The 20,120-nt window shown below is 56.0% G+C and overlaps 1 protein-coding gene across 9 annotated transcripts in view; it reads left to right on the top strand.

Annotated features, from left to right (window-relative positions):
- The window catches only part of LINGO1 (leucine rich repeat and Ig domain containing 1), a 212,439-nt gene extending 193,256 nt beyond the window's left edge, over positions 1–19,183 (top strand). For 8 of the 9 annotated variants that reach the window (XM_011932836.1, XM_011932837.1, XM_011932844.1 and 5 more), the window contains one exon: positions 16,307–19,183. In XM_011932836.1, coding sequence (XP_011788226.1) covers positions 16,319–18,163 — 1,845 coding nt within the window. In that variant the 5' untranslated portion in view covers positions 16,307–16,318 and the 3' untranslated portion in view covers positions 18,164–19,183. The remainder of the gene's footprint in view (positions 1–16,306) is intronic. The other variant, XM_011932835.1, reaches the window with a different exon arrangement.
- The last annotated feature ends 937 nt before the right edge of the window (positions 19,184–20,120 follow it).

The following is a 20,120-nucleotide window of genomic DNA, read 5'->3' as shown; positions in this document are numbered from 1 at the left end:
GCGCCCCTGGGGGCCGCCGTCGGCCCTGGCTGCGCCCTCCTGGGGTTGCAGGGCACCTCGGTGCCACCCAGACCTCCTTTGGGGTCACAGGCCTGATTTCCCCTCAAGCCTCAGAAATGAAGATTCTTCCTTTCCCACCTCCCCTCCCTCCAACCCCAACAAATTAAGGGTTTGTAAGCTGGGAGCCTGGAGCTGGGGAGGGGCCCCCACGGGTGTCCCAGCCCTGCTCTGGTCTTCCCTCCCTGTCCCCCCTTCCATTCTGAGTATTGGTCACTCTAGAGGGTAAGCCCCCTGCTCAGCCCTGGGTGGGTACCTCCGTTCGTGGACCCCAGGTGACCCCAGGCAGCCCCCACCAGCGCCAGACACTCCCTAGCTGGTGGACACAGGTCAGGGACCGGATTTCTCCACAAGCTCCAGCCTAGATGACAGCTCCCCACCACACACAAGCATCGCCCCTTTCCAGCTCCAGCCCAGTGAAAAGGAGATGGGGAGTAGGGAGAGTGGAGGGAAGGGAGTTGGGGACCAGGAGAGCCCAGGAACCCTTTAGGGGCCTTCCCTTTGTCTGCGTTCAGCCCGGGCTTCTCACCTCCTCCTGCCCCACTTTTCATTCTAAGGCAGAGCGGGTGGGAGGTAGGAACCAGCTGAGAAGAGGGAGGTAAGGAGGGAGCCTCCTGCTCCCCCTCACGCCCTTTTCGGGGTGGGCTGTGGGCTCTCTGCTCTCAAGGCATGCCAGGAGATGTGTCCCTCCGGGCGGATCCCACTTTGAGGAGGGGTGGGGCCAGGTCAGTGGGCAGCCCCCTCCAGGTTCCTGCTGGGATCGCAACCCAGCCCGGTCCAGCCCAACTGTGCCAGCACCTCCTCTTTGTTCTCAGAGGCCTTGGGATTGGGGTGGGGGAGAAGGGAGCCTGAGAGGATGGGAACAGCTCTGCCCTGAGTGGGTGGGAGTGCAGGAGGCCCTGAGGTGGGGCCTGTGGCATCTGGACAGCCCCTTCCTGCTCACCCAGCCCTCCCTCAGTCCTCTGCTTGGCTTGGGCAGCCAGAGGGCGCATAGCCCAGCCTGGCCCGCAGCTCTGGGCTCAACCCTGCTGGTCATTATGCCAGCGGCTTCAGCACAGGTGCCTCCCATGCCCAGGGAGCAATGAGCCGGGACACCCAGGCGGCAGAGAGCCTGGGGCTTCCCCAGATCCAGCGCAGAGTGTCAGTGAGGAGAAGAGGGCCAGCTGCTCCCAGACCCTTTGTCCTTGTATAAGCCAGGAAGGAGCTCAAAATCCTCACGCCTCTGGGAAGGCGCTAGCAGCAGGTCTACTGGGACGGCATGCCTGTCCTTCCTGCTTTCTACCCATGGCCTGAGGTGGGGAGGAGGGTATCGGGTGGCACAGGGGAGAGACCAAGAACTCCTTGGAACCGTGCTGAAAGAGGGCACAGACTCAGATCGGGGCTCGCAGCAGCGCCCAGCTGCCCCTCCTGGAAGGGGCTTAGCGAAGGCAGGGACAGGCCCCCTGTGGTGTTCTGGTTGTCTCTGCCCCCCCTCACCACCCCATGACAATTTAAGTGTGAGCCCGTGGGTAGGGCTTAGTTAAAGCTGCAGCGGTCCCCAGGGTCTGGAGTTAGAGTGGGAACCAGCTTTTAGGGGGATGGGCATGTGCTCAAAGCCAAGGGCCCTGTGTGACTGGGAGGGAGGTGGAGAGACTACCCATTGTAATAGTCCTCTTTCACCTGGGCTCATCTTCATCCTCTGCCCTCTGGGCATCCATTTTTCCTATATTGGGTATTGTTTTCTAAAACCCAGACTCCCAGAGGGACCTCCCCCACTCCACTCCCCAAAAAAACAACCTCTTGTGGAGGTGGGTGGTTGTTCTGCATGAGGCCGGACGGGATCCCTGGTGCCAGTGAGGGCTCCTGTGGTGCTGCTTTTCAGGTGCCTGTGGAAGCAGATATCTGGAGAAGCACAGCTGGGGTTGGGGTGTGTTCCTGTTGGGAGAGAAGGCAGTGCAGTCATTCGTACAGGGTCCCAAAGAGGCCTGAGGCAGCGTGTCGGTGGGCGGGTAGAGGAAGTAGAACCAGGGCAGGGCCAGGGAGGAGGGTGCAGTAGGTGTGGTGGTTTCAGAGTCAGAACCTTAGCTTGCTGGCTGGAGTCTCTTGGGCTAGCTGTCCTGTGTGTGGCACTCTGTGAAAGTGGCCTTCCAGCCCCACCCACCTCCATGGTTAGCCTCTGGAGGCTTTCTGTTGTTTCCACCAGTTCCGCCACGTATCCCCCCATCCTCACCTGGCTTGGCCCTGCATCCCTTCACAAGAGGTCCTTTCCTCTCTTTCTCCTGACCCCCTCCTCCAAGAAGCCTCTGCCTGCTTCAGGTCACTGCCCCTCCTTCCCCAGTCACCCACAGTGTAAAACCACACTTGTTTGCACTGAATATTGTACCAGCCCAGTCACGCATGCATTTGTTCTGCACATCCTGACCAAGCTGCCTACTCGGCTCTGGGCTAAGCATGATCTGTCTTGAACACCCTGAGCAATCCTAGCCCTTCCTTTGGCCCTCCTGCCTGGCCCCTGGGATGGGACAGACCCTTGGAGGTACAAGAGAGCAGCTGTTGGCTAGTGGCAAGGACTGCCTGTGCATGAATGCACAGAGCTAGGTGATGTCAAAGATGCCCCAGGCAGGAGTTGGGAAGAGACAAACGGTACTCAGTAGCCCACACAGACACTCAGAGAAGGGTGGGATTTCTCCCTGGGGGTTGAGGTTGTCAGAGGTGCTTTAGGGAGAGAGGGAGACTGGCTGAGTCCTAGGGAAGTAGCAGACTGCAGAGACACAGAAAGCAGGGGACTCCAGAATCAGGGAAGGTTCTTTGTAGAAAGAGTGTGAGAAGGCAGGTTCATTTCCCAATACATTTGAGGCATTCTTGATGCTGACCTTTGTTTAGTTGTGGATGAATGAATGAATGAACACACAAGCGAATGAATATCCCTGGGTGCTGTATGGGCTCAGTAGAGCTGTGCTGACAACAATCTACTTGTGTGTGTTCAGTTTCTTCAATGTTATTTCATAGCGAAGTTGTCAAGAGTGTGGACCCCGGAGCCAAAAGCCTGGGCTCAAGTCTCAGCTCCACCACTGCCTAGTTCTGTGACTTTGGGCAAGTTGCTTAATCTCTCAGGGCCTGTCTCCTTATCCATAAAGTGAGGGTAACAATAATATTCACCTCAAGGGAGGATGTGACAATTAGGTGTGCTAACATATGCAAAACATTTAGAACAGTGCCTGTTACACAATAAGCCCTTAATAAGTGCTAGCTACTCACAGTTTACATTAGTGATATGCTCATGATCTTCTCCTTGTAGGTGGTAGGTGCAGAGGTTTGATTTTATACCTAAGAAAACAGAGCCAGAGAGGTGGTGAGTAACTTGCTCTAAGTCCCCAGCTTGCAAGCCTGCGGTTCAGTCTAGAATGCGTCCTTCCTGACCTCTAGGCTGGGGCTGTTACTCACTAATCCAGGCCTAGCCTGTTAATTAATTAATCAAGGCATTTAGTATTAATCATAGTAGTAGTAATAATACTATAATGAACACTGTTCCCTACTCTCCAACTTAAACACCAGCAATCCAGTAATGATGTACACCTTCCCATGTGCTCCTGCACACCCCGTCCCGTCACGTCTTTTTCAATGACTACTCTAAATCATATATTTAACAATCCCTTGCCTCTTTAAAATTATATATTTTAATATATATAAGTAGTTCTGTTTTAGTTATTTTTGAACTTTATAAAAAGAGCATGAACTATATGCAGTCCTCTGGAATTTGCCTTTTTTCTTCATCACATTTAAGCTTCATCTATATTGTGAATAATAGTAGATGTAGCTCATTTTTACTGATGTATAATGTTCTGTCATGTGATCATAAAAGTGTAATTAACATTCTCCTACCAATGGGCATTTAAGTTATTTCCATTTTTTCGTCTTAGAAGCAGTACTGCCAGGAACCTTCTCATCCCATCTCTGAGGCAACGTGCAGTGTCTCTGGGGCACAGAGCTAGGAGTGGAATTGCTGGCCTGTAGGGCATGTTCACATTCACCCTTACTAGGATATTTGCCAAAGTGTTTTGCAAATTGGTTAGACCAGTTTGTGTCACCCCAGCAGGAGATGAGGGTTCCCATTGCACCCCATCCTGATTAACACTTGGTATTGTCAGGGGGCTTGATTTTTACTGATTGAATGAATCTAAGATGGTATTTCATGATGGCCTTGATTTGCATTTCTGGAATTCAAGGTTTCTGGTATATGAAATGGGGGTTGAGATGGGCAGCAGCCAGTGTGTGCTGGGTGCTCACTAAGCAGTCATCCCATCGACACCCATTCCCCCAGTTGTGGGAATGCTGTCTCTACCATCCCTGAAGTCTGGGATGGGTACGAGCAATCAGGGAGGACTCCACAAGCAAGTGAGATGAAGGAGGAGCAAGAAGGGCCTAAGTCCCTGCATGTTTAGTGCAAACAAAGGATAGCAAATTCCAGGAACCCCAGAGGTTTTGTGTTTATCCCAGGATGGGAAGGAGTAGTCCTAACTTAGGAGGTGGAGGGAGCCTGTGTTTCATTATTTCAGCATCCCCACCTCCTGCACAGCCCCCCTGTGCACCTGGCATAAGGCCTGGCGTTGGTGAGTGCTTAATAAGAGTTTGGTGACCCAGAGAATGAACCCCGGATGGAACACACGTGTGCTTGCTCCTCCTCCGTTCTCACTTCCTTGGGGAGTCCTCTCTGACTGCTCCTGCTCATGGATGGAATGAGGGGTGGCTGAGCAAGGTGACTCCTGGGCATTGCAGGCCCCCCACACGCGAGGCCCTCCAGATCCCTGCTGGTCCAGAGGGTCTGAGAAGCTGGGTACTGGCAGGCTAATTTGGAGCAGCTCCCTCTGCCAGCCTGGTGCACCAACGATTGATTCCACGCTGCCTTTCCCGCCTGGGCCTGGGCCCCTGGAGCTGGTTAAAGACGAGCACCGGGGCTGGCGGAATAATTATGCCTATTTCATGTGACACCCAAATTGATTGCCGCCAGGGTGACATTACCAGGGCATTGTTCCTCGTCTCCAACCTCTTATTACATGTTATTAGGGTGTGTGGTGTGTGTGTTTTTCTATTTTTTCCCATTTCGGGGAATTAATCTCTCTCTGCCACCTCCTCTGCTTCCCTCTGCAGAAAACCTGCTCTCGGCTCTGGGAGGGGGTGGGGGCCTGGCCAGCACGTTTCTTCTGCCTAGCCCGGTGCAGGATTGCAGATGGCGGGGGCGGGGGAGTGGGGGGGTGGGGACCAGCCATCTCAAGTCCTTTTACTTGGGTGCAACACGGGGGCATCTCAGAGCTGAGAGGGGCTACTGAGGTATAGATCCCAGCAGAGGAGGCCTCCTGTAGTCACATTAATCCATGATCTCAGCTTGCATGCCTCCCATGATGGGCTGCTCACTTACCACTGAGGCAGACCTTCTGTCCAGGGCCATGTAATGTCTCATCGGATTCCTCAAACTGAGCTGAACGGGCCTCCCTGTGAGCCCACGCATAGGTCTTGGCTCCCCTCTCTGGGCCTGCAGTGGACCTTTGCAGCCTCTGCCTTGATACGCTCCTTAGAGATTTGCAGAGGTGCCAGTTCCTCCCCCAAGTCTGGGCTTCTTATGAACGGGCAGCTGGGTGGTAGCATCCATTGTGCCTGAACAGGACACTCCTCCTGTATGTGTCTGACTGGAGGCTCCATCACCTCCTGGATACTGGGCTCAGTTTACCAGGTTGGAAAAATGGACTCTGGCAGTGGCGTGGCCAAGATTCATTTGAGTGGAGAGGGCTTTGAACTGCCAGTGCTGGGAGAGAGGCAAGTGTTTTATTTATAATCTGCCTGTCCATGTTATACAGAACTCACTGGACCTTGGTTTGTGATGTTTTAGAGAGTTATTTTTCAATCTTCCCCTTTTGAGGCAGAAATAACCCAAACTCTCACCTGTCCGTGACCCAGCCCTGCCATGGGGTGGCCATGTGACCCTTGTATGATGTTGGGGACAGAAGGTGGCTGCGGTTGGGAGGCTGCGGTCCTTCCAAGGCCCTAGCCCAGAGATGCTGTGGGATGTTGGACAAGTCCCTGATGCTCCTGGGCCTCAGTTTCCTCATCTGTGTGAGGATCTCTAAGGGTGTTATGCCTTTGGAACCAGACAAGCTCAGGACCTTGAACAGTTGAACTAATGGCTCAGAGCCTCAGTTTCCTCATTAGTGAAGTGGGTGTGTAGCGTGGTGAGGGGTGCTGGGGTCGTTCAGCAAAGCACTGTGTGTGCTTGATATAAATGTCTCTTCCTGTCCCTTTCCCGGAACTCTCCACCCCCAGCAGTGAGGACAGTGAAGTCTGCTATCCCCGCTTCCCAGTGAGGAATTTATGGTGTCCAGCGGTAAAGCCACTTGCCCAAGATCACGTAGCTCAGCAGTCCCCTGAACCTGAATCAGAAGGAGGCAGTATGCAGGAGTGGGCAGGACAGCTGGGAGTCTGACTGCCTCAGGCCCAGTCCCAGCTCTGTCACTCATCACTGTGGGACTTTGGGCAAGGTGCATCACCACCTCTTGGTGCCTCAGTTCTCTAATCAGTAAAATGGGGATAATACTAGCCTCTTAGGGTGGTTATGGAGATCAGACAGGTTCATGCCTGGCGCATAGCCAATGCTATGTTGGTGTTAGCTTTAAAAAAAAAAAAAAAGGCACTGTGGGGAATTGATGAAGAGCATGGACTCTGGAACGAAACCATTGGGGTTCAAATCATGCTAACACTGACCCCGAGCAAGTTATGGAACCTCTTTGTGCTTCTGCTTTTTCCATCTGCAAAATGGGGATAATGGCAGCACTTACCTCAATGGGTTTGTGTGAGATTAAATGAATTTTTATATGCAAAGGGCTTGAAATAATGCCTGGCACACCAAAGGCCACCTATGAGGGTTTCACCAATCATCATTCTCATCATCATTCTATTTAGCTCTCTGGCTAATCCCAAATCCCAGGCTAATTCCACCACACCTCTCAGCCTCTCGCTGCCAGCCTCAGTCTATGAGGCTGTGACACCCCCCACCCCAAGCACAAGGCCTATAGCTCTCCCAGGTGGGGGTTGACTGGTTTCCAGGCCTGAGCTGTTCCCAAATAGAGAGGCCCTGAGGGCTGGGGCTGCAGAGAGGGGTCCCCCTGGGAGCCCCAGGAAGATGTGAGAGGACCAATGGGGATGTGGCAAGCATGTCCCAAGGGGCCACTGGCCTGGGCAGGGGATGGCGCTGGGGGCCTTGAGGGGCATCTTCCTGTCCCCAAGAGCCTGGGTTGGCATCTCAAGACCTGAGAAGGGAGATACTGGGGTGCAGGACTGGGGTTGTCCTTGGGTCCCCCTCAGGTCATTCCCCCCAAATAGGTACTTACCTGCCCCACCTCAGCTCTGAGACAGCTCCCATCCAAGTAGGGGTACTGGGCAACCTTGTGCAAGGGGCAGGAAGGGCCCAGAGTGGTCCAGGACTCCCCCGAGATCACACAGCAGGGCGGGGTACACTGGATGCAGCCCACTTTATGCACCCAGAATGGGCCTCCTGTTGGCCCTGCCCAACTCCCACTCCTCTCCACCAAGCCTGCCGCTCCTGGAGGGCAGAGCCTATATATAGAAGCCTTGAAACACTAAGATGCTCTGACAATTAAAATTCATAATTTATCCCACAAATGGCCGGGGGCTGCGAGCCGGCCGGAAGGCTGGCGGCTCTTCAGATGACTGTGCCCTGGTGAGGTGGACAGGGGCATTCCTCCCTTCAGTGCAGGGCGGCCGAGTGCTTGCCCAGGGTGACCCAGGACAGACAGCCAGACAGCCACACCATGCCCAGGCAGCACCCTCCAGCGGGCGCTGAGGCCAGTGAGCACGTGTGGGAGAGGATGGAGCTTCCCAGAGCGCACCTAAGTGATGGGGCTGGGGGCCAGAGAGTGGGGGAGGAGGGGCAGCCAACACACACACACACAGAGGCCACTCACTCACACACACACACAGACACACCACACTCACACACAGACACACCAAACACACAGGCCACTCACACACACACCACACACACACACAGAGACACACCACACACAGACACCACACTGATACACAGAGACACACCACACACACAGGCCACTCTCAGACACACCAGACTTACACACAGACACACCGCACACAGGCCACTCACACACCCATACACACAGGCCACTCACACACAGACACACCAGACTCTCACAGAGAGAAACACCAAACACACACACACAGGCCACTCACACACACAGAGACATACCACACACACACAGGCCACTTGCACACTCAGGCACACCACACTCACATACACACACAGAGGCCACTCAGACACATAGGCGACACACACACACAGAGGCCACTCACACAGGAACAGACACAGACACACCACACACACACCACACACAGGCCACTCACACACACACCACACACACAGAGGCTACCCACACATACCACACACACACATAGTGACCACTCACACACACCACACACACACAGGCTACTCTCACACTACACACACACAGGCCACACACACCACTCACAGAGGCCACACACATGCCAAACATACACAGGCCACACACACGCCACTCACAGACACACACAGAGGCCACTCACACACAGAGGCCACACACACACATACACACACACTCACACACACACAGACACCCTGCGGGCCCAACAACTTTTTGCCAGAACCAAGAGTGAGAGGAAAATAAAGAATTATACACGACAAAGGACATGACCTCAGTTTTCTTCCAGGTTGATTTTTCTGTCCCCATGGGAGGCTGAGGAGGAGGAGGGGAAAGGGGGGGCAGGTGGGGACAGGGCGGACCAGCCCCCAGAGAGACGGCCAGACACAGGCTGCCTGGTCTGACTGCTGGAGCTGCGCACTCTGCCAGGCTTTCTCCTGCAGGAGCCCAGCCTGGGCGCAGGACTGCAACTCTCAGGGTCCGCCTTCCAGCCTCACCACCTCCCCATGGACCAGGAGGCAGCCCCCAAGATTAGACTGGCCAATGACGGAATTGTTTCTCCCATTAGCAGCTCCTACCTTATGCCATTATCAGCCCTTCACACCTCAGCGGGGATTAGCCCTGGAAAGCCAGAATGGAGCATCTTTAAAAGGAGTCCAGGGACCGGGGTCAGGATTTGGGCTAGGAGAGAAGCCATTAGGAGTCCCAGGATGCTCTCAAGTTGACCAGGCCACAAGTCCCTTCCCCGCTACACACCTTTGCTCTCACTGTTCCCTTTGTGGAAAGTGCCCTCCCTATGCCTCTTTCTAGGCCTGTGGAAAATGTTTGTATTTCAGCCTGAGCTCACATAGCACCTCTCCCTCACCACAAAGCCTTCCTTCATTACGAGCTAGGTTAGGAGTTGGAGAGCAGAGTGCGAGTCCTGCCCCTCGCAGCAGTTGTCTGGTGGGCTCTCTCTGCTCCTTTGAGGTGGGCGCATCTGCAGGCAGGGCCTGGGAGTGTGGAGCTGTGTCAGGCCCGGTCCCACTTCGGAGGCTCTCAGTCTGGGGACCACAGGAGAGGAGGCCGCAGAAGTGCCAACGGAGCTGGGAGAAGCCCAGCAGCAGTGTGGGCAGAGGGTGGCCGGAGATCCAGAGGGGACCCACCAGAGGCTGTCCCTTCTTCCCAGGCTAGAGGAGAGCCACCGGGGGAGAGACCCTGAGCTGCTTCTGAAGGCCAAGTAGGAGGCCTCTAGGCATGGGGAATGGATGGTTGGCCACTGCGACAGAAGGAAAGACCCAGGCCGGGGTGACCGTCACAGTCCTCTCTAGATGGGCCCCACTGCGCCTCCACTTCTGGCCACTTGACCCCAGTCATCTCTGAGCAGGCGCAGTTCCCACTAACACACTTTATCATTTCCTGAAACGGATCCGTCATACTGAAGCTGAAGCACAGAAGGGACCTCAGGCAGGCAGGGACTTGGGGAGAGGACAAGTCACAAGGAGCCCAGGCTGGGCCTTGCCTCTTCTTTGGTGATCCCGCGTGAGTCCCCTCACCTTTCTGAGTCTCCCTCCCCACCTGGATATGGAAGTGCTTAGACTCACCTGGTGGAGTGGCGAAGATGGGGCTGTGTTAACAGGCCCCAGGCTGACATGCATAGGTGGTGGGGGCTGGGAAAGTGGTTGTGCTTGCAGGGCAAGCTCTGGCCTCTGTCTCTCCCTTTCCTGCCCCCAGCCTGTGCCCCTATCTTTCTCCCCTCCCCCTGCTCTGCTTTCTCTGCCTCTCTCTTCCTCTCCTCTGCAGCCTTACCCACCACGTGTCTCCTGGGTGTCTCCTGGTTTCTGTCTCTTTCCCTCTCCTGCTCTCCCCATCAGTCTTGGCAGTGGATCTGGGCAGAGCCCTGGGCAGACTTTCCAAAGTGCTCTAGCCCCCTTCCCAGGCCTGCCGTCCTCCTCGCTCCATCCCTCCTGCTGCCCACCCAGTCACAGGCACAGCAGGCATCAAGGCAAGACGAAGACTGCACACACCACCTCGTTTCCCCGTGAGGAACTGCCCTGGCCATTTCCCCGTGAGGAACTGCCCTGGCCATACAGCCAGGCAGCTCCCAGACAACCCTGGGCCCCAGCCTTCATGGGGCAGATGCCTCCATGCCAGATCGCATGCCTGTGGTGGGGGGGTCCCTGCGGTCCCTGAGGAACGCTGAGTGGGAGCACTATGAAATACTGATACCATAAACCTAAAATAACTTGCCGTCCTGCGCTTCAGCCAGCCCCACATTAGGTGAGATTGACGCGGCAGCAGCAGGCACAGGAAAGAAAGGAGTGTGGTGGAAAAACAGTGAGCACACATGATGCATGTAACACACCGTTTTCTGGAAGTTGGGGAAAGGCTTTTGTCGGGTTTTGGGGCAGATGCCTGTCCCCAAATGCTTTTGTCGGGTTTGTGGGCAGATGCCTTGCTCTCTGAGGACTAGGGCCTTCCCTCAGCCCTGGGGCCTCACCCTATCTCCACCCTGACAAGACAGCCCCTCCCCTGGCCTGGCCTGCAGAGTCTAAGCACTGTGTCGCACCAGGCAGCTCTTGGAGCAGGCAGCCCAGCTAGGAGACAGAGCTCTGCCACCGTCTAGCTTTGTGACCCAGGCCCAGGGCAAGCAAATTCCCTTTTCAGAACCTTTGTTTTTCTCATTTGTAAAATGGGTAAGAAAGATCTCTTTTGAAAGCATTTCTGAGACAATATGTATAAAGCCCCAAACCTTGGCTGGGCACAGTGGCTCATGCCTGTGATCCCAGCACTTTGGGAGGCTGAGGTGGGTGGATCACTTGAAGTCAGGAGTTCAAGACCAGCCTGGCCAACATGGTGAAACCCTGTCTCTACTAAAAATACAAAAATTAACCTGGCGTGGTGGTGGACACCTGTAATCACAGCTATTTGGGAGGCTGAGGCCAGAGAATTGCTTGAACCTGGGAGGCAGAGGTCGCAGTGAGCCAAGATCTCGCCACTGCACTCCAGCCTGGGCAATACAGCAAGACTCCCATCTAAAAAAAAAAAAAAAAAAGCCCCAAACCTGGCCCATAGCCAGGACTGGCCAAGTGTTAGTCCCTCCCCTTTTCTAAAGAAGGTGCCTGGTGGATGAGCCTGTAGAGAGGATACTGTGGGGGAGTCATGCCCCTGCCCCCGTGGGCCTCGAGATGCTGCCTGTGACTCCTGAGCATCTGCCTGTGACTCCAGATGCTGCACAGAGTGACTCCTGAGCCCTCTCAGTGTTCTCTGAACCTGTCCATGGGTGATCCCAGGCCCCTTCCATCTCCCCTAATTACCCTCCTTCACCCTGAGACCCTGGGGGCACACCCTGAATGTGATGCCCCAAGGAAGGAAGCCCACCATCCTGAGCCACCCCCCGCCCCCAGAGAGATTTTTCCAGCCCCAGTGAAACTGCAGTTTTTGGCCTGAGCCTCCTATTTCCCTTTACCCTTTAGGAAGGTTTGAGGATTTCGACCTTCCAGCTGGAAAAAGGCTAGTTTCTGGCGGCGGTACCCTCAGGGATTCTGAAGGGGAGCCCTTACTGTGCATGCCAGAGAGGGCAGGCGTCACTGAGGTATCAGCCTTTAGCAGGCTGGCCACAGAGAACTGCATGTGTCAGGGAGCATTGCCTGAACCAGGCCGTATCTGCCCCAGGACATGAAGGAGGGTGTGACCGGTGGCCAGCAGCCTGTCCCTTCCACTGTGGGGCAGCACAGAGCCTGGGGCAGCCCTCTGCAGTGCTGGTCTGATGGCTCAGGGTCCCTCACTGACCTGAGCCTGGGAAGGACTCTGGATGCTTTAGGGTCTGTGTGTGGTGCTCCAGGCACAGCTGTCTGCTGCCTGCCCACCTGCCTGCCTTTGATGTTTTATTTCCTTTGTATTTATTGGTCCAATTTTTAAACTCTTACCCTTGTAGGAAGCCCTTCGGGGGCAAGGATCCAAAATAAAACACTGATTAAAATGCATAAAATACCTCTTCTTGACAGTTGCAGGAGTAGCAGACAGAATGAACAGTGCCAGGATGGCAGGAGCGGCACATTGCCCAGTCAGCAGTTTGGGTGACCCCTCAGACGTGACTCTGCCAGCATCCCTAGATGACAGGGACCCCATGGGGGTGAGAGACCAGGAGACTAGGCCCAGCGGGCTGTGCCCTTGCTGTGCCAGCTTGGGCAGGCATCCTAGCCTCTCTCAAGCTTCAGCTTCCCCACCGTTAGGGCAGCTGCATGTAAGAGGCATGGGATGAGGCATCTCAGAGCCCATACCCTCCCAGAGCTGTCCTGCTCCCACGGAGCATGGCCCATGGCTCTGTGGGACCAACTGCCAGGCCTGGGGTGGCAGCTGTACAGGGCGAGGCTGACCAGCTTTTCTAGCAATGTATTTCTTTTTTATTTTATTTTATTTATTGTTTTTACAGATGGAGAGTCTTGCTCTATTGCCCAGGCTGGAATGCAGTGGCACAATCACAGTTCACTGTAGCCTCAAACTCCTGGGCTCAAGAATCCCACTTCAGTCTCCCTGAGTAGTTGGGACTATAGGTGTGCCCCACTATGCCTGGCTAATTTTTAAATTCTTGTGGGAGATGCGTATCTCACTATGTTGCCCAGCCTGGTCTTGAGCTCCTGGCTTCAAGTGATCCTCCTGCCTCAACCGCCTGAGTAGCTGGGATTACAATGGGATAACAGTGGGATTGCAGCACCACCATCCAACATACTTCAATTCCTCAGGTCTCTCATTGCTCAGTGGGCCTGATCGAGGGTTAGCCCCATCAGCAGGGCTTCCACCCCTGCAAAAACTCACTCATGCACATGTTTCCTTTCAAAGAATATTCGTGGGGGTCTGTTCTGTGCCACACTTCACTCTGAGCTACAGACACACTATCTGCCCTTGGGCACCTCACTCTCTAGCAGGTGAGACACACACACCTGACTGAGCCAGGATTAAACATACATTACAGGAGAGATGCCAAATGCTGAGGCTTTAGAGCATGTTTCCCTCTTTGCTCAAGGTCACTAGGAAGCTCTCACCTTTTGTCATTAGGCAGGATTTGGTGGCATTCTTTCCTGACTGGCTTCCCTTTTTTAGCTTTTATCTTTTTATCATCTTGTAGCATAATTTTTCTGTCAGTTGGTTCAAATCACTTTGGGAATGAGGTGTGCTATACACCAGTTACATAAAATCACTACTATAAGAATAACAATGTTGGGGACAAGAGGTGATATCTGACTAAGTAGATCAAGGATGGCCTCCTGGAGGAGGTGGCCTTTGGGGCGGAAGGTTACAAAGACTGCTGGGGCAGGAGTCTGGGACAGTTCTCTAGAAGAAGATGACTTAGAGATAGGAGTGTGCAGGACAAAGTGGGGAGGCCCAGGTGTCTTTGTTCAGGGACTGGTGGGAAAAGAGGAAAAGAGTGCTCAGGGCAGGTTGAGGCCAGGTGGTGCAGGCTTCCTGTGTGCCAGATTCGTGTCTGTATGAGAGGGGCTTACCAGCACCTCGGGATGGCCTGTGTCCCCACTAGCCCCCCTCATTCCCCAGCCTTCTCTCCAGCAGCTCCCGCCACCCACCAGCCCAGCTCTAAGCTGGATGCTAAAAGTCCTATTTACCTATTGAGGTCCCCAGCCTCACACCCGCACCAGCCCCAGCTGCTGGCCCAATTACTTATTGATCGCCTGTCAGGATGTTTGCTTTTCAGGTGGGTCACTGGAGCGTGTGTGACTGTGGAAAATAGCCTGGTGGGAGTGGGGTGGGGAGAAGCTGAACTGCAGAAGAGCCTGGAGAGAGGATGAGAGGGGCCAAAGGGAGGGTCAGGGTGGAGAAAGCCCTTGGGGATAACAAAATCCTTGCAGATTCCATAACATGTCAGTGACACCCTGAGTCCTCTCTGCTTAATCAGTGACTTAATCAACAACCACGAAGCTCCCGTCAGTCCTGGGAGACTGGTGGAGCATTTGCAAGTGTGTGGCTTTGTGGACAGACCAGAGCTCCCACCCCAGAACTGCTCCCTCTACTGGCTGGGTGTCCTTGGACAGCCACAACCTCTCTGAGCCTCAGTTGCCTTGATGGCTGATGCATGGATGACAAGGATGGATGGCCTGTGGCCATGAAAGCAGGGGCTGTGTGAGGTGTGGGAAGGGGTGGGAAAAGGGCCTGAGCTAGGGTGGAGAGGGGACATGAAGTCTGGGCCTCCCCCTCCTGCAGTGAGCCCCCTCCGGGCCATGAGTACAGCATGTGGACACAGCAGCAAAGCCCCAGGGGCACTGGAGGCTGGAGTGGAGGAGCAGGAGTGGGTCACCAGCAGCAAGATGACTGCAGCTTGGCTCCCAGAGGCCATCCCATCCACCCGTGGAGCAGCTCCTAGGGTCTGACCTTCCTTCCCCTCACCCCCCTACTCACCCTATTTGCCAGGCCAGTTTCCCATGGGGGTGGATGGAGAGAGAGGAGGGAAGGAGGAGATGGGAGGCAATTCGGGGCAGAAGTGGGGACAAGTGGCCTCTGAACAGGGGGTGGGAGAGGGTCATGGAGGCTCCCACATACCCCTTGCTCACTCCACCTGCAGCCTATATGCAAGCTGGACCCTGCTCCTTGCATGGTTTCTCATATCACCACCTCCCAAGCCCTGCATGGCTTCAGGGCCCAGCTTGAACAAGCCTGGGTGCTGTAGTAGGGGCAGACTCCTCCGGGGTTGCCTGGCTGTCCTGGCCTGTGGGAATCTGCACCTTCCTCAGACAAGCAGCTGTACTAGGAAGAAGGTGATGGGAGCCCTGAGAGACAGACAAGTGAAGGCTGGAGAGTCTTTTTAAGGGGAGCACACTTCACTTCTTATTGGGTATCAGAAAACACTTCTTAGAGCAGTGGACTTCAATTAGGCCTTGAGGATGGAATTTCAACAGCCAAAGAAGGGGCATTGCCGGAGGAAAGAACTGCAGGAGCCAAGACCAGGAGGCAGGAAAAAAGATTCTCCAGGCACTGGGCTCAGGAGCCTGAGCCGGGTCACCAATGGGACCCAGAGGAAGAGGGGAGTCACAGATCCCACCAGGAGTCCAGGCTGGATTTGGATTTGCAGGTGCAGGGGGCGGGGGGAAGGTAGCTTCAAGGCTGGGCCTTCTGGATGAGGTGTCCTCCAGCAATCCAGGAACCCCATGGGTGATAGACCTGTGAACAGTGATAGGTGCCATTGGTTTACTGCAGACCCAGCCACAGAGCTGATCGGGTGGGGGGATGGTGTCTGCACCTGGGGAGGCTCGGGACTCAGGGCTGAGCGAGTGGGGCCCCCAGCAGCCTCAGAAGCCCTGGCCATGCAGGCTAGGGTCTAGCCACACTTCTGGCTGCTCTGGCTTCTTGGAGGCTGTTCCAAGAGGCCTCAGCCCTTGAGCCCCTTTGATCCCCACTGTGAGCCCAAGGGCTGCTCAGCAGGTCTGGTTTTATCCCTGATGAGCACCAGGGGAACTGTGACTCTGGGCAGGGTGTGTGCCTGGAGTCAACCACCTGTGAAATGTAAAGGAGATGGCGCCAATGCCAGGCTCTTTGAGGTGACCTGTCCCTTCCCTGAGCCCCTCCATCCCAAGGGTGCTGGGAGGGTCCTTTGGGAAGACTCCAGGCAGGGTAAGAGGCAAGGAGGAGGCAGCATGAGGAGGCCAGAGGCCCTTCTGGCATGGGCATCTGGACCCTGCCTCTCTATCTGCATCAGGGTCATCGTGACAGGGCAGGAGGGGGCCCAGGCGGCTTGGGGTGGGGTCCAGACACACACTGCCCTCTAACTGCCACTTCTGTCCTGTGCTTGCTCCTGGCTACAGGTGAGCGAGAGGATGCTGGCGGGGGGCGTGAGGAGCATGCCCAGCCCCCTCCTGGCCTGCTGGCAGCCCATCCTCCTCCTGGTGCTGGGCTCGGTGCTGTCAGGCTCAGCCACAGGCTGCCCTCCCCGTTGCGAGTGCTCTGCCCAGGACCGTGCTGTGCTCTGCCACCGCAAGCGCTTTGTGGCAGTGCCTGAGGGCATCCCCACCGAGACGCGCCTGCTAGACCTGGGGAAGAACCGCATCAAAACGCTCAACCAGGACGAGTTCGCCAGCTTCCCGCACCTGGAGGAGCTGGAGCTCAACGAGAACATCGTGAGCGCCGTGGAGCCTGGCGCCTTCAACAACCTTTTCAACCTCCGGACGCTGGGTCTCCGCAGCAACCGCCTGAAGCTCATCCCGCTGGGCGTCTTCACTGGCCTCAGCAACTTGACCAAGCTGGACATCAGCGAGAACAAGATCGTTATCCTGCTGGACTACATGTTCCAGGACCTGTACAACCTCAAGTCACTGGAGGTTGGCGACAATGACCTCGTCTACATCTCCCACCGCGCCTTCAGCGGCCTCAACAGCCTGGAGCAGCTGACGCTGGAGAAATGCAACCTGACCTCCATCCCCACCGAGGCGCTGTCCCACCTGCATGGCCTCATCGTCCTGAGGCTCCGGCACCTCAACATCAATGCCATCCGGGACTACTCCTTCAAGAGGTTGTACCGACTCAAGGTCTTGGAGATCTCCCACTGGCCCTACTTGGACACCATGACACCCAACTGCCTCTACGGCCTCAACCTGACGTCCCTGTCCATCACACACTGCAATCTGACCGTTGTGCCCTACCTGGCCGTCCGCCACCTAGTCTATCTCCGCTTCCTCAACCTCTCCTACAACCCCATCAGCACCATTGAGGGCTCCATGTTGCATGAGCTGCTCCGGCTGCAGGAGATCCAGCTGGTGGGCGGGCAGCTGGCCGTGGTGGAGCCCTATGCCTTCCGCGGCCTCAACTACCTGCGCGTGCTCAATGTCTCTGGCAACCAGCTGACCACGCTGGAAGAATCGGTCTTCCACTCGGTGGGCAACCTGGAGACGCTCATCCTGGACTCCAACCCACTGGCCTGCGACTGTCGGCTCCTGTGGGTGTTCCGGCGCCGCTGGCGGCTCAACTTCAACCGGCAGCAGCCCACGTGCGCCACGCCCGAGTTCGTCCAGGGCAAGGAGTTCAAGGACTTCCCTGATGTGCTACTGCCCAACTACTTCACCTGCCGCCGCGCCCGCATCCGGGACCGCAAGGCCCAGCAGGTGTTTGTGGATGAGGGCCACACGGTGCAGTTTGTGTGCCGGGCCGATGGCGACCCGCCGCCCGCCATCCTCTGGCTCTCACCCCGAAAGCACCTGGTCTCAGCCAAGAGCAATGGGCGGCTCACAGTCTTCCCTGATGGCACGCTGGAGGTGCGCTACGCCCAGGTACAGGACAATGGCACGTACCTGTGCATCGCGGCCAATGCAGGCGGCAACGACTCCATGCCCGCCCACCTGCATGTGCGCAGCTACTCGCCCGACTGGCCCCATCAGCCCAACAAGACCTTCGCCTTCATCTCCAACCAGCCGGGCGAGGGAGAGGCCAACAGCACCCGAGCCACTGTGCCTTTCCCCTTCGACATCAAGACCCTCATCATCGCCACCACCATGGGCTTCATCTCTTTCCTAGGCGTGGTCCTCTTCTGCCTGGTGCTGCTGTTTCTCTGGAGCCGGGGCAAGGGCAACACGAAGCACAACATCGAGATCGAGTATGTCCCCCGAAAGTCGGACGCAGGCATCAGCTCCGCGGACGCGCCCCGCAAGTTCAACATGAAGATGATATGAGGCCAGGGCGGGGGGCAGGGACCCCCGAGCGGCCGGGCAGGGGAAGGGGCCTGGCCGCCACCTGCTCACTCTTTAGTCCTTCCCACCTCCTCCCTACCCTTCTACACACATTCTCTTTCTCCCTCCCGCCTCCATGCCCTGCTGCCCCCCGCCAGCCCTCACCACCTGCCCTCCTTCTACCAGGACCTCAGAAGCCCAGGCCTGGGGACCCCACCTGCACAGGGGCATTGACAGACTGGAGTTGAAAGCCGATGAACCGACACGCGGCAGAGTCAATAATTCAATAAAAAAGTTACGAACTTTCTCTGTAACTTGGGTTTCAATAATTATGGATTTTTATGAAAACTTGAAATAATAAAAAGAGAAAAAAACTATTTCCTATAGCTAGTCGGAATGCAAACTTTTGACGTCCTGATTGATCCAGGGCCCTCTTCCAACTCAGTTTCTTGTTTTTCTCTTCCTCCTCCTCCTCTTCTTCCTCCTTTCTCTTCTCTTCCCCTGTGGGGAGGGATCACTCAGGAAAACAGGAAAGGAGGTTCCAGCCCCACCCACCTGCCCACCCCGCCCCAGGCACCATCAGGAGCAGGCTAGGGGGCAGGCCTGGGCCCAGCTCCGGGCTGGCTTTTTGCAAGGAGCGGGTGGAGGGGACAGGTCTGCCAATGGGGGTGGAAGCCTGTCTGCTGGGCTACCAGGCAGCACTACTGCCAGGGGTGGGAGCCTGGCTCGGGTGTGGCTGAGACTCTGGACAGGGGCTGGGGTCCTCCTGGGGGACAGCACAGTCAGTGTAGAGAGCCAGGGGCTGGAGGTGGGGCCGACCCCAGCCTCTGGTCCCAGCTCTGCTGCTCACTTGCTGTGTGGCCTCAAGCAGGTCACTGGCCTCTCTGGGCCTCAGTCTCCACATCTGTACAAATGGGAACATTACCCCCTGCCCTGCCTACCTCACAGGGCTGTTGTGAGGAATTGATGAGATGATGTATGTGAAACACTTTGTAACCTGTAAAGCGCTGTGCACACGTGTGGGTGACTGTTCTCATTATGGTCATTATTATCTCACTGTGGGGGATGGGGCTGCCGAGGGGCCCTTCATGAGGGTAGGGCTGGGGTGTGTCAGGGGGAGTGGCGCTCCAGGGACTTCCAGGGGCTCCTCCTAGGATAGCAGCTGGGGTTGTGGCCGGCAGCACTGGCTGGAGAGGGGGGCTCTAGACCTGAAGGGGATTCTGAGGCCATGGGCATAGAGAGTCCCTCACCTCTGGTCTGGTGGTGGGTCTGACTGCCAGGCCTGATGATAACAGCTCTACAGGGCTCAAGGCTTAGCTCCCCAGAAGCTGGAGGCCCCCTATAGCATTGGCCTGGACTGATGCAAGGATTGGGAGCACCAACTCTGCCCAAGCCTTCTTTGCACAGTATTTATCAAGCACCTACTGTATGCCATTTCCCATGTAGAGTGCCCAGGCTGTGGGGACTGGGGGAAGCAGTTCTGGGACTGCCCTTGAGGCTTCCCAGGCCCAGTCTGGCCCCATCTTCCACCAGGCTGTGCTCTGAGCCTGTCCTGGGCTATTAGGGCTTCTGGGTTTGGGGCTGGGATCTGCCTGCACATGAGCAGACCCAGAGGCTCAGAAAACAGCTCCCCACCTGCTGCTTCCAGCCCTGCCCATTCAAACCAAACCCAGCAGCTTCAAACTTGACCCTGGAGAGGGGTGCCCCCAACAACAGAGTGTGAAGAGCCAGGCAGTCACCTTGTAAGTTTCCCATCGGCCATGGACCTTGACCCACAAAGCTGGGCCAGTAGGCCAACCAATCTCTGTCAGGAAGGAAGGGCTTCGGGCTCAGGGAGGCCTGGCTTCTCCCCTCAGGGCTCCCTCTTTCCTTGGGAACTCCTTGGGTTCAGCCCCATAGTGGACCCAGGGTGATCCTGTTGCTCATTCTTCAGGCTAGGGGAGAACTCCAGCGATGTAAG

The sequence above is a fragment of the Colobus angolensis genome, unplaced genomic scaffold (assembly GCF_000951035.1).
Source record: "Colobus angolensis palliatus isolate OR3802 unplaced genomic scaffold, Cang.pa_1.0 Scaffold99, whole genome shotgun sequence".
Lineage (NCBI taxonomy): Eukaryota > Metazoa > Chordata > Mammalia > Primates > Cercopithecidae > Colobus > Colobus angolensis.
This window is presented reverse-complemented; position numbering and strand designations above follow the sequence as displayed.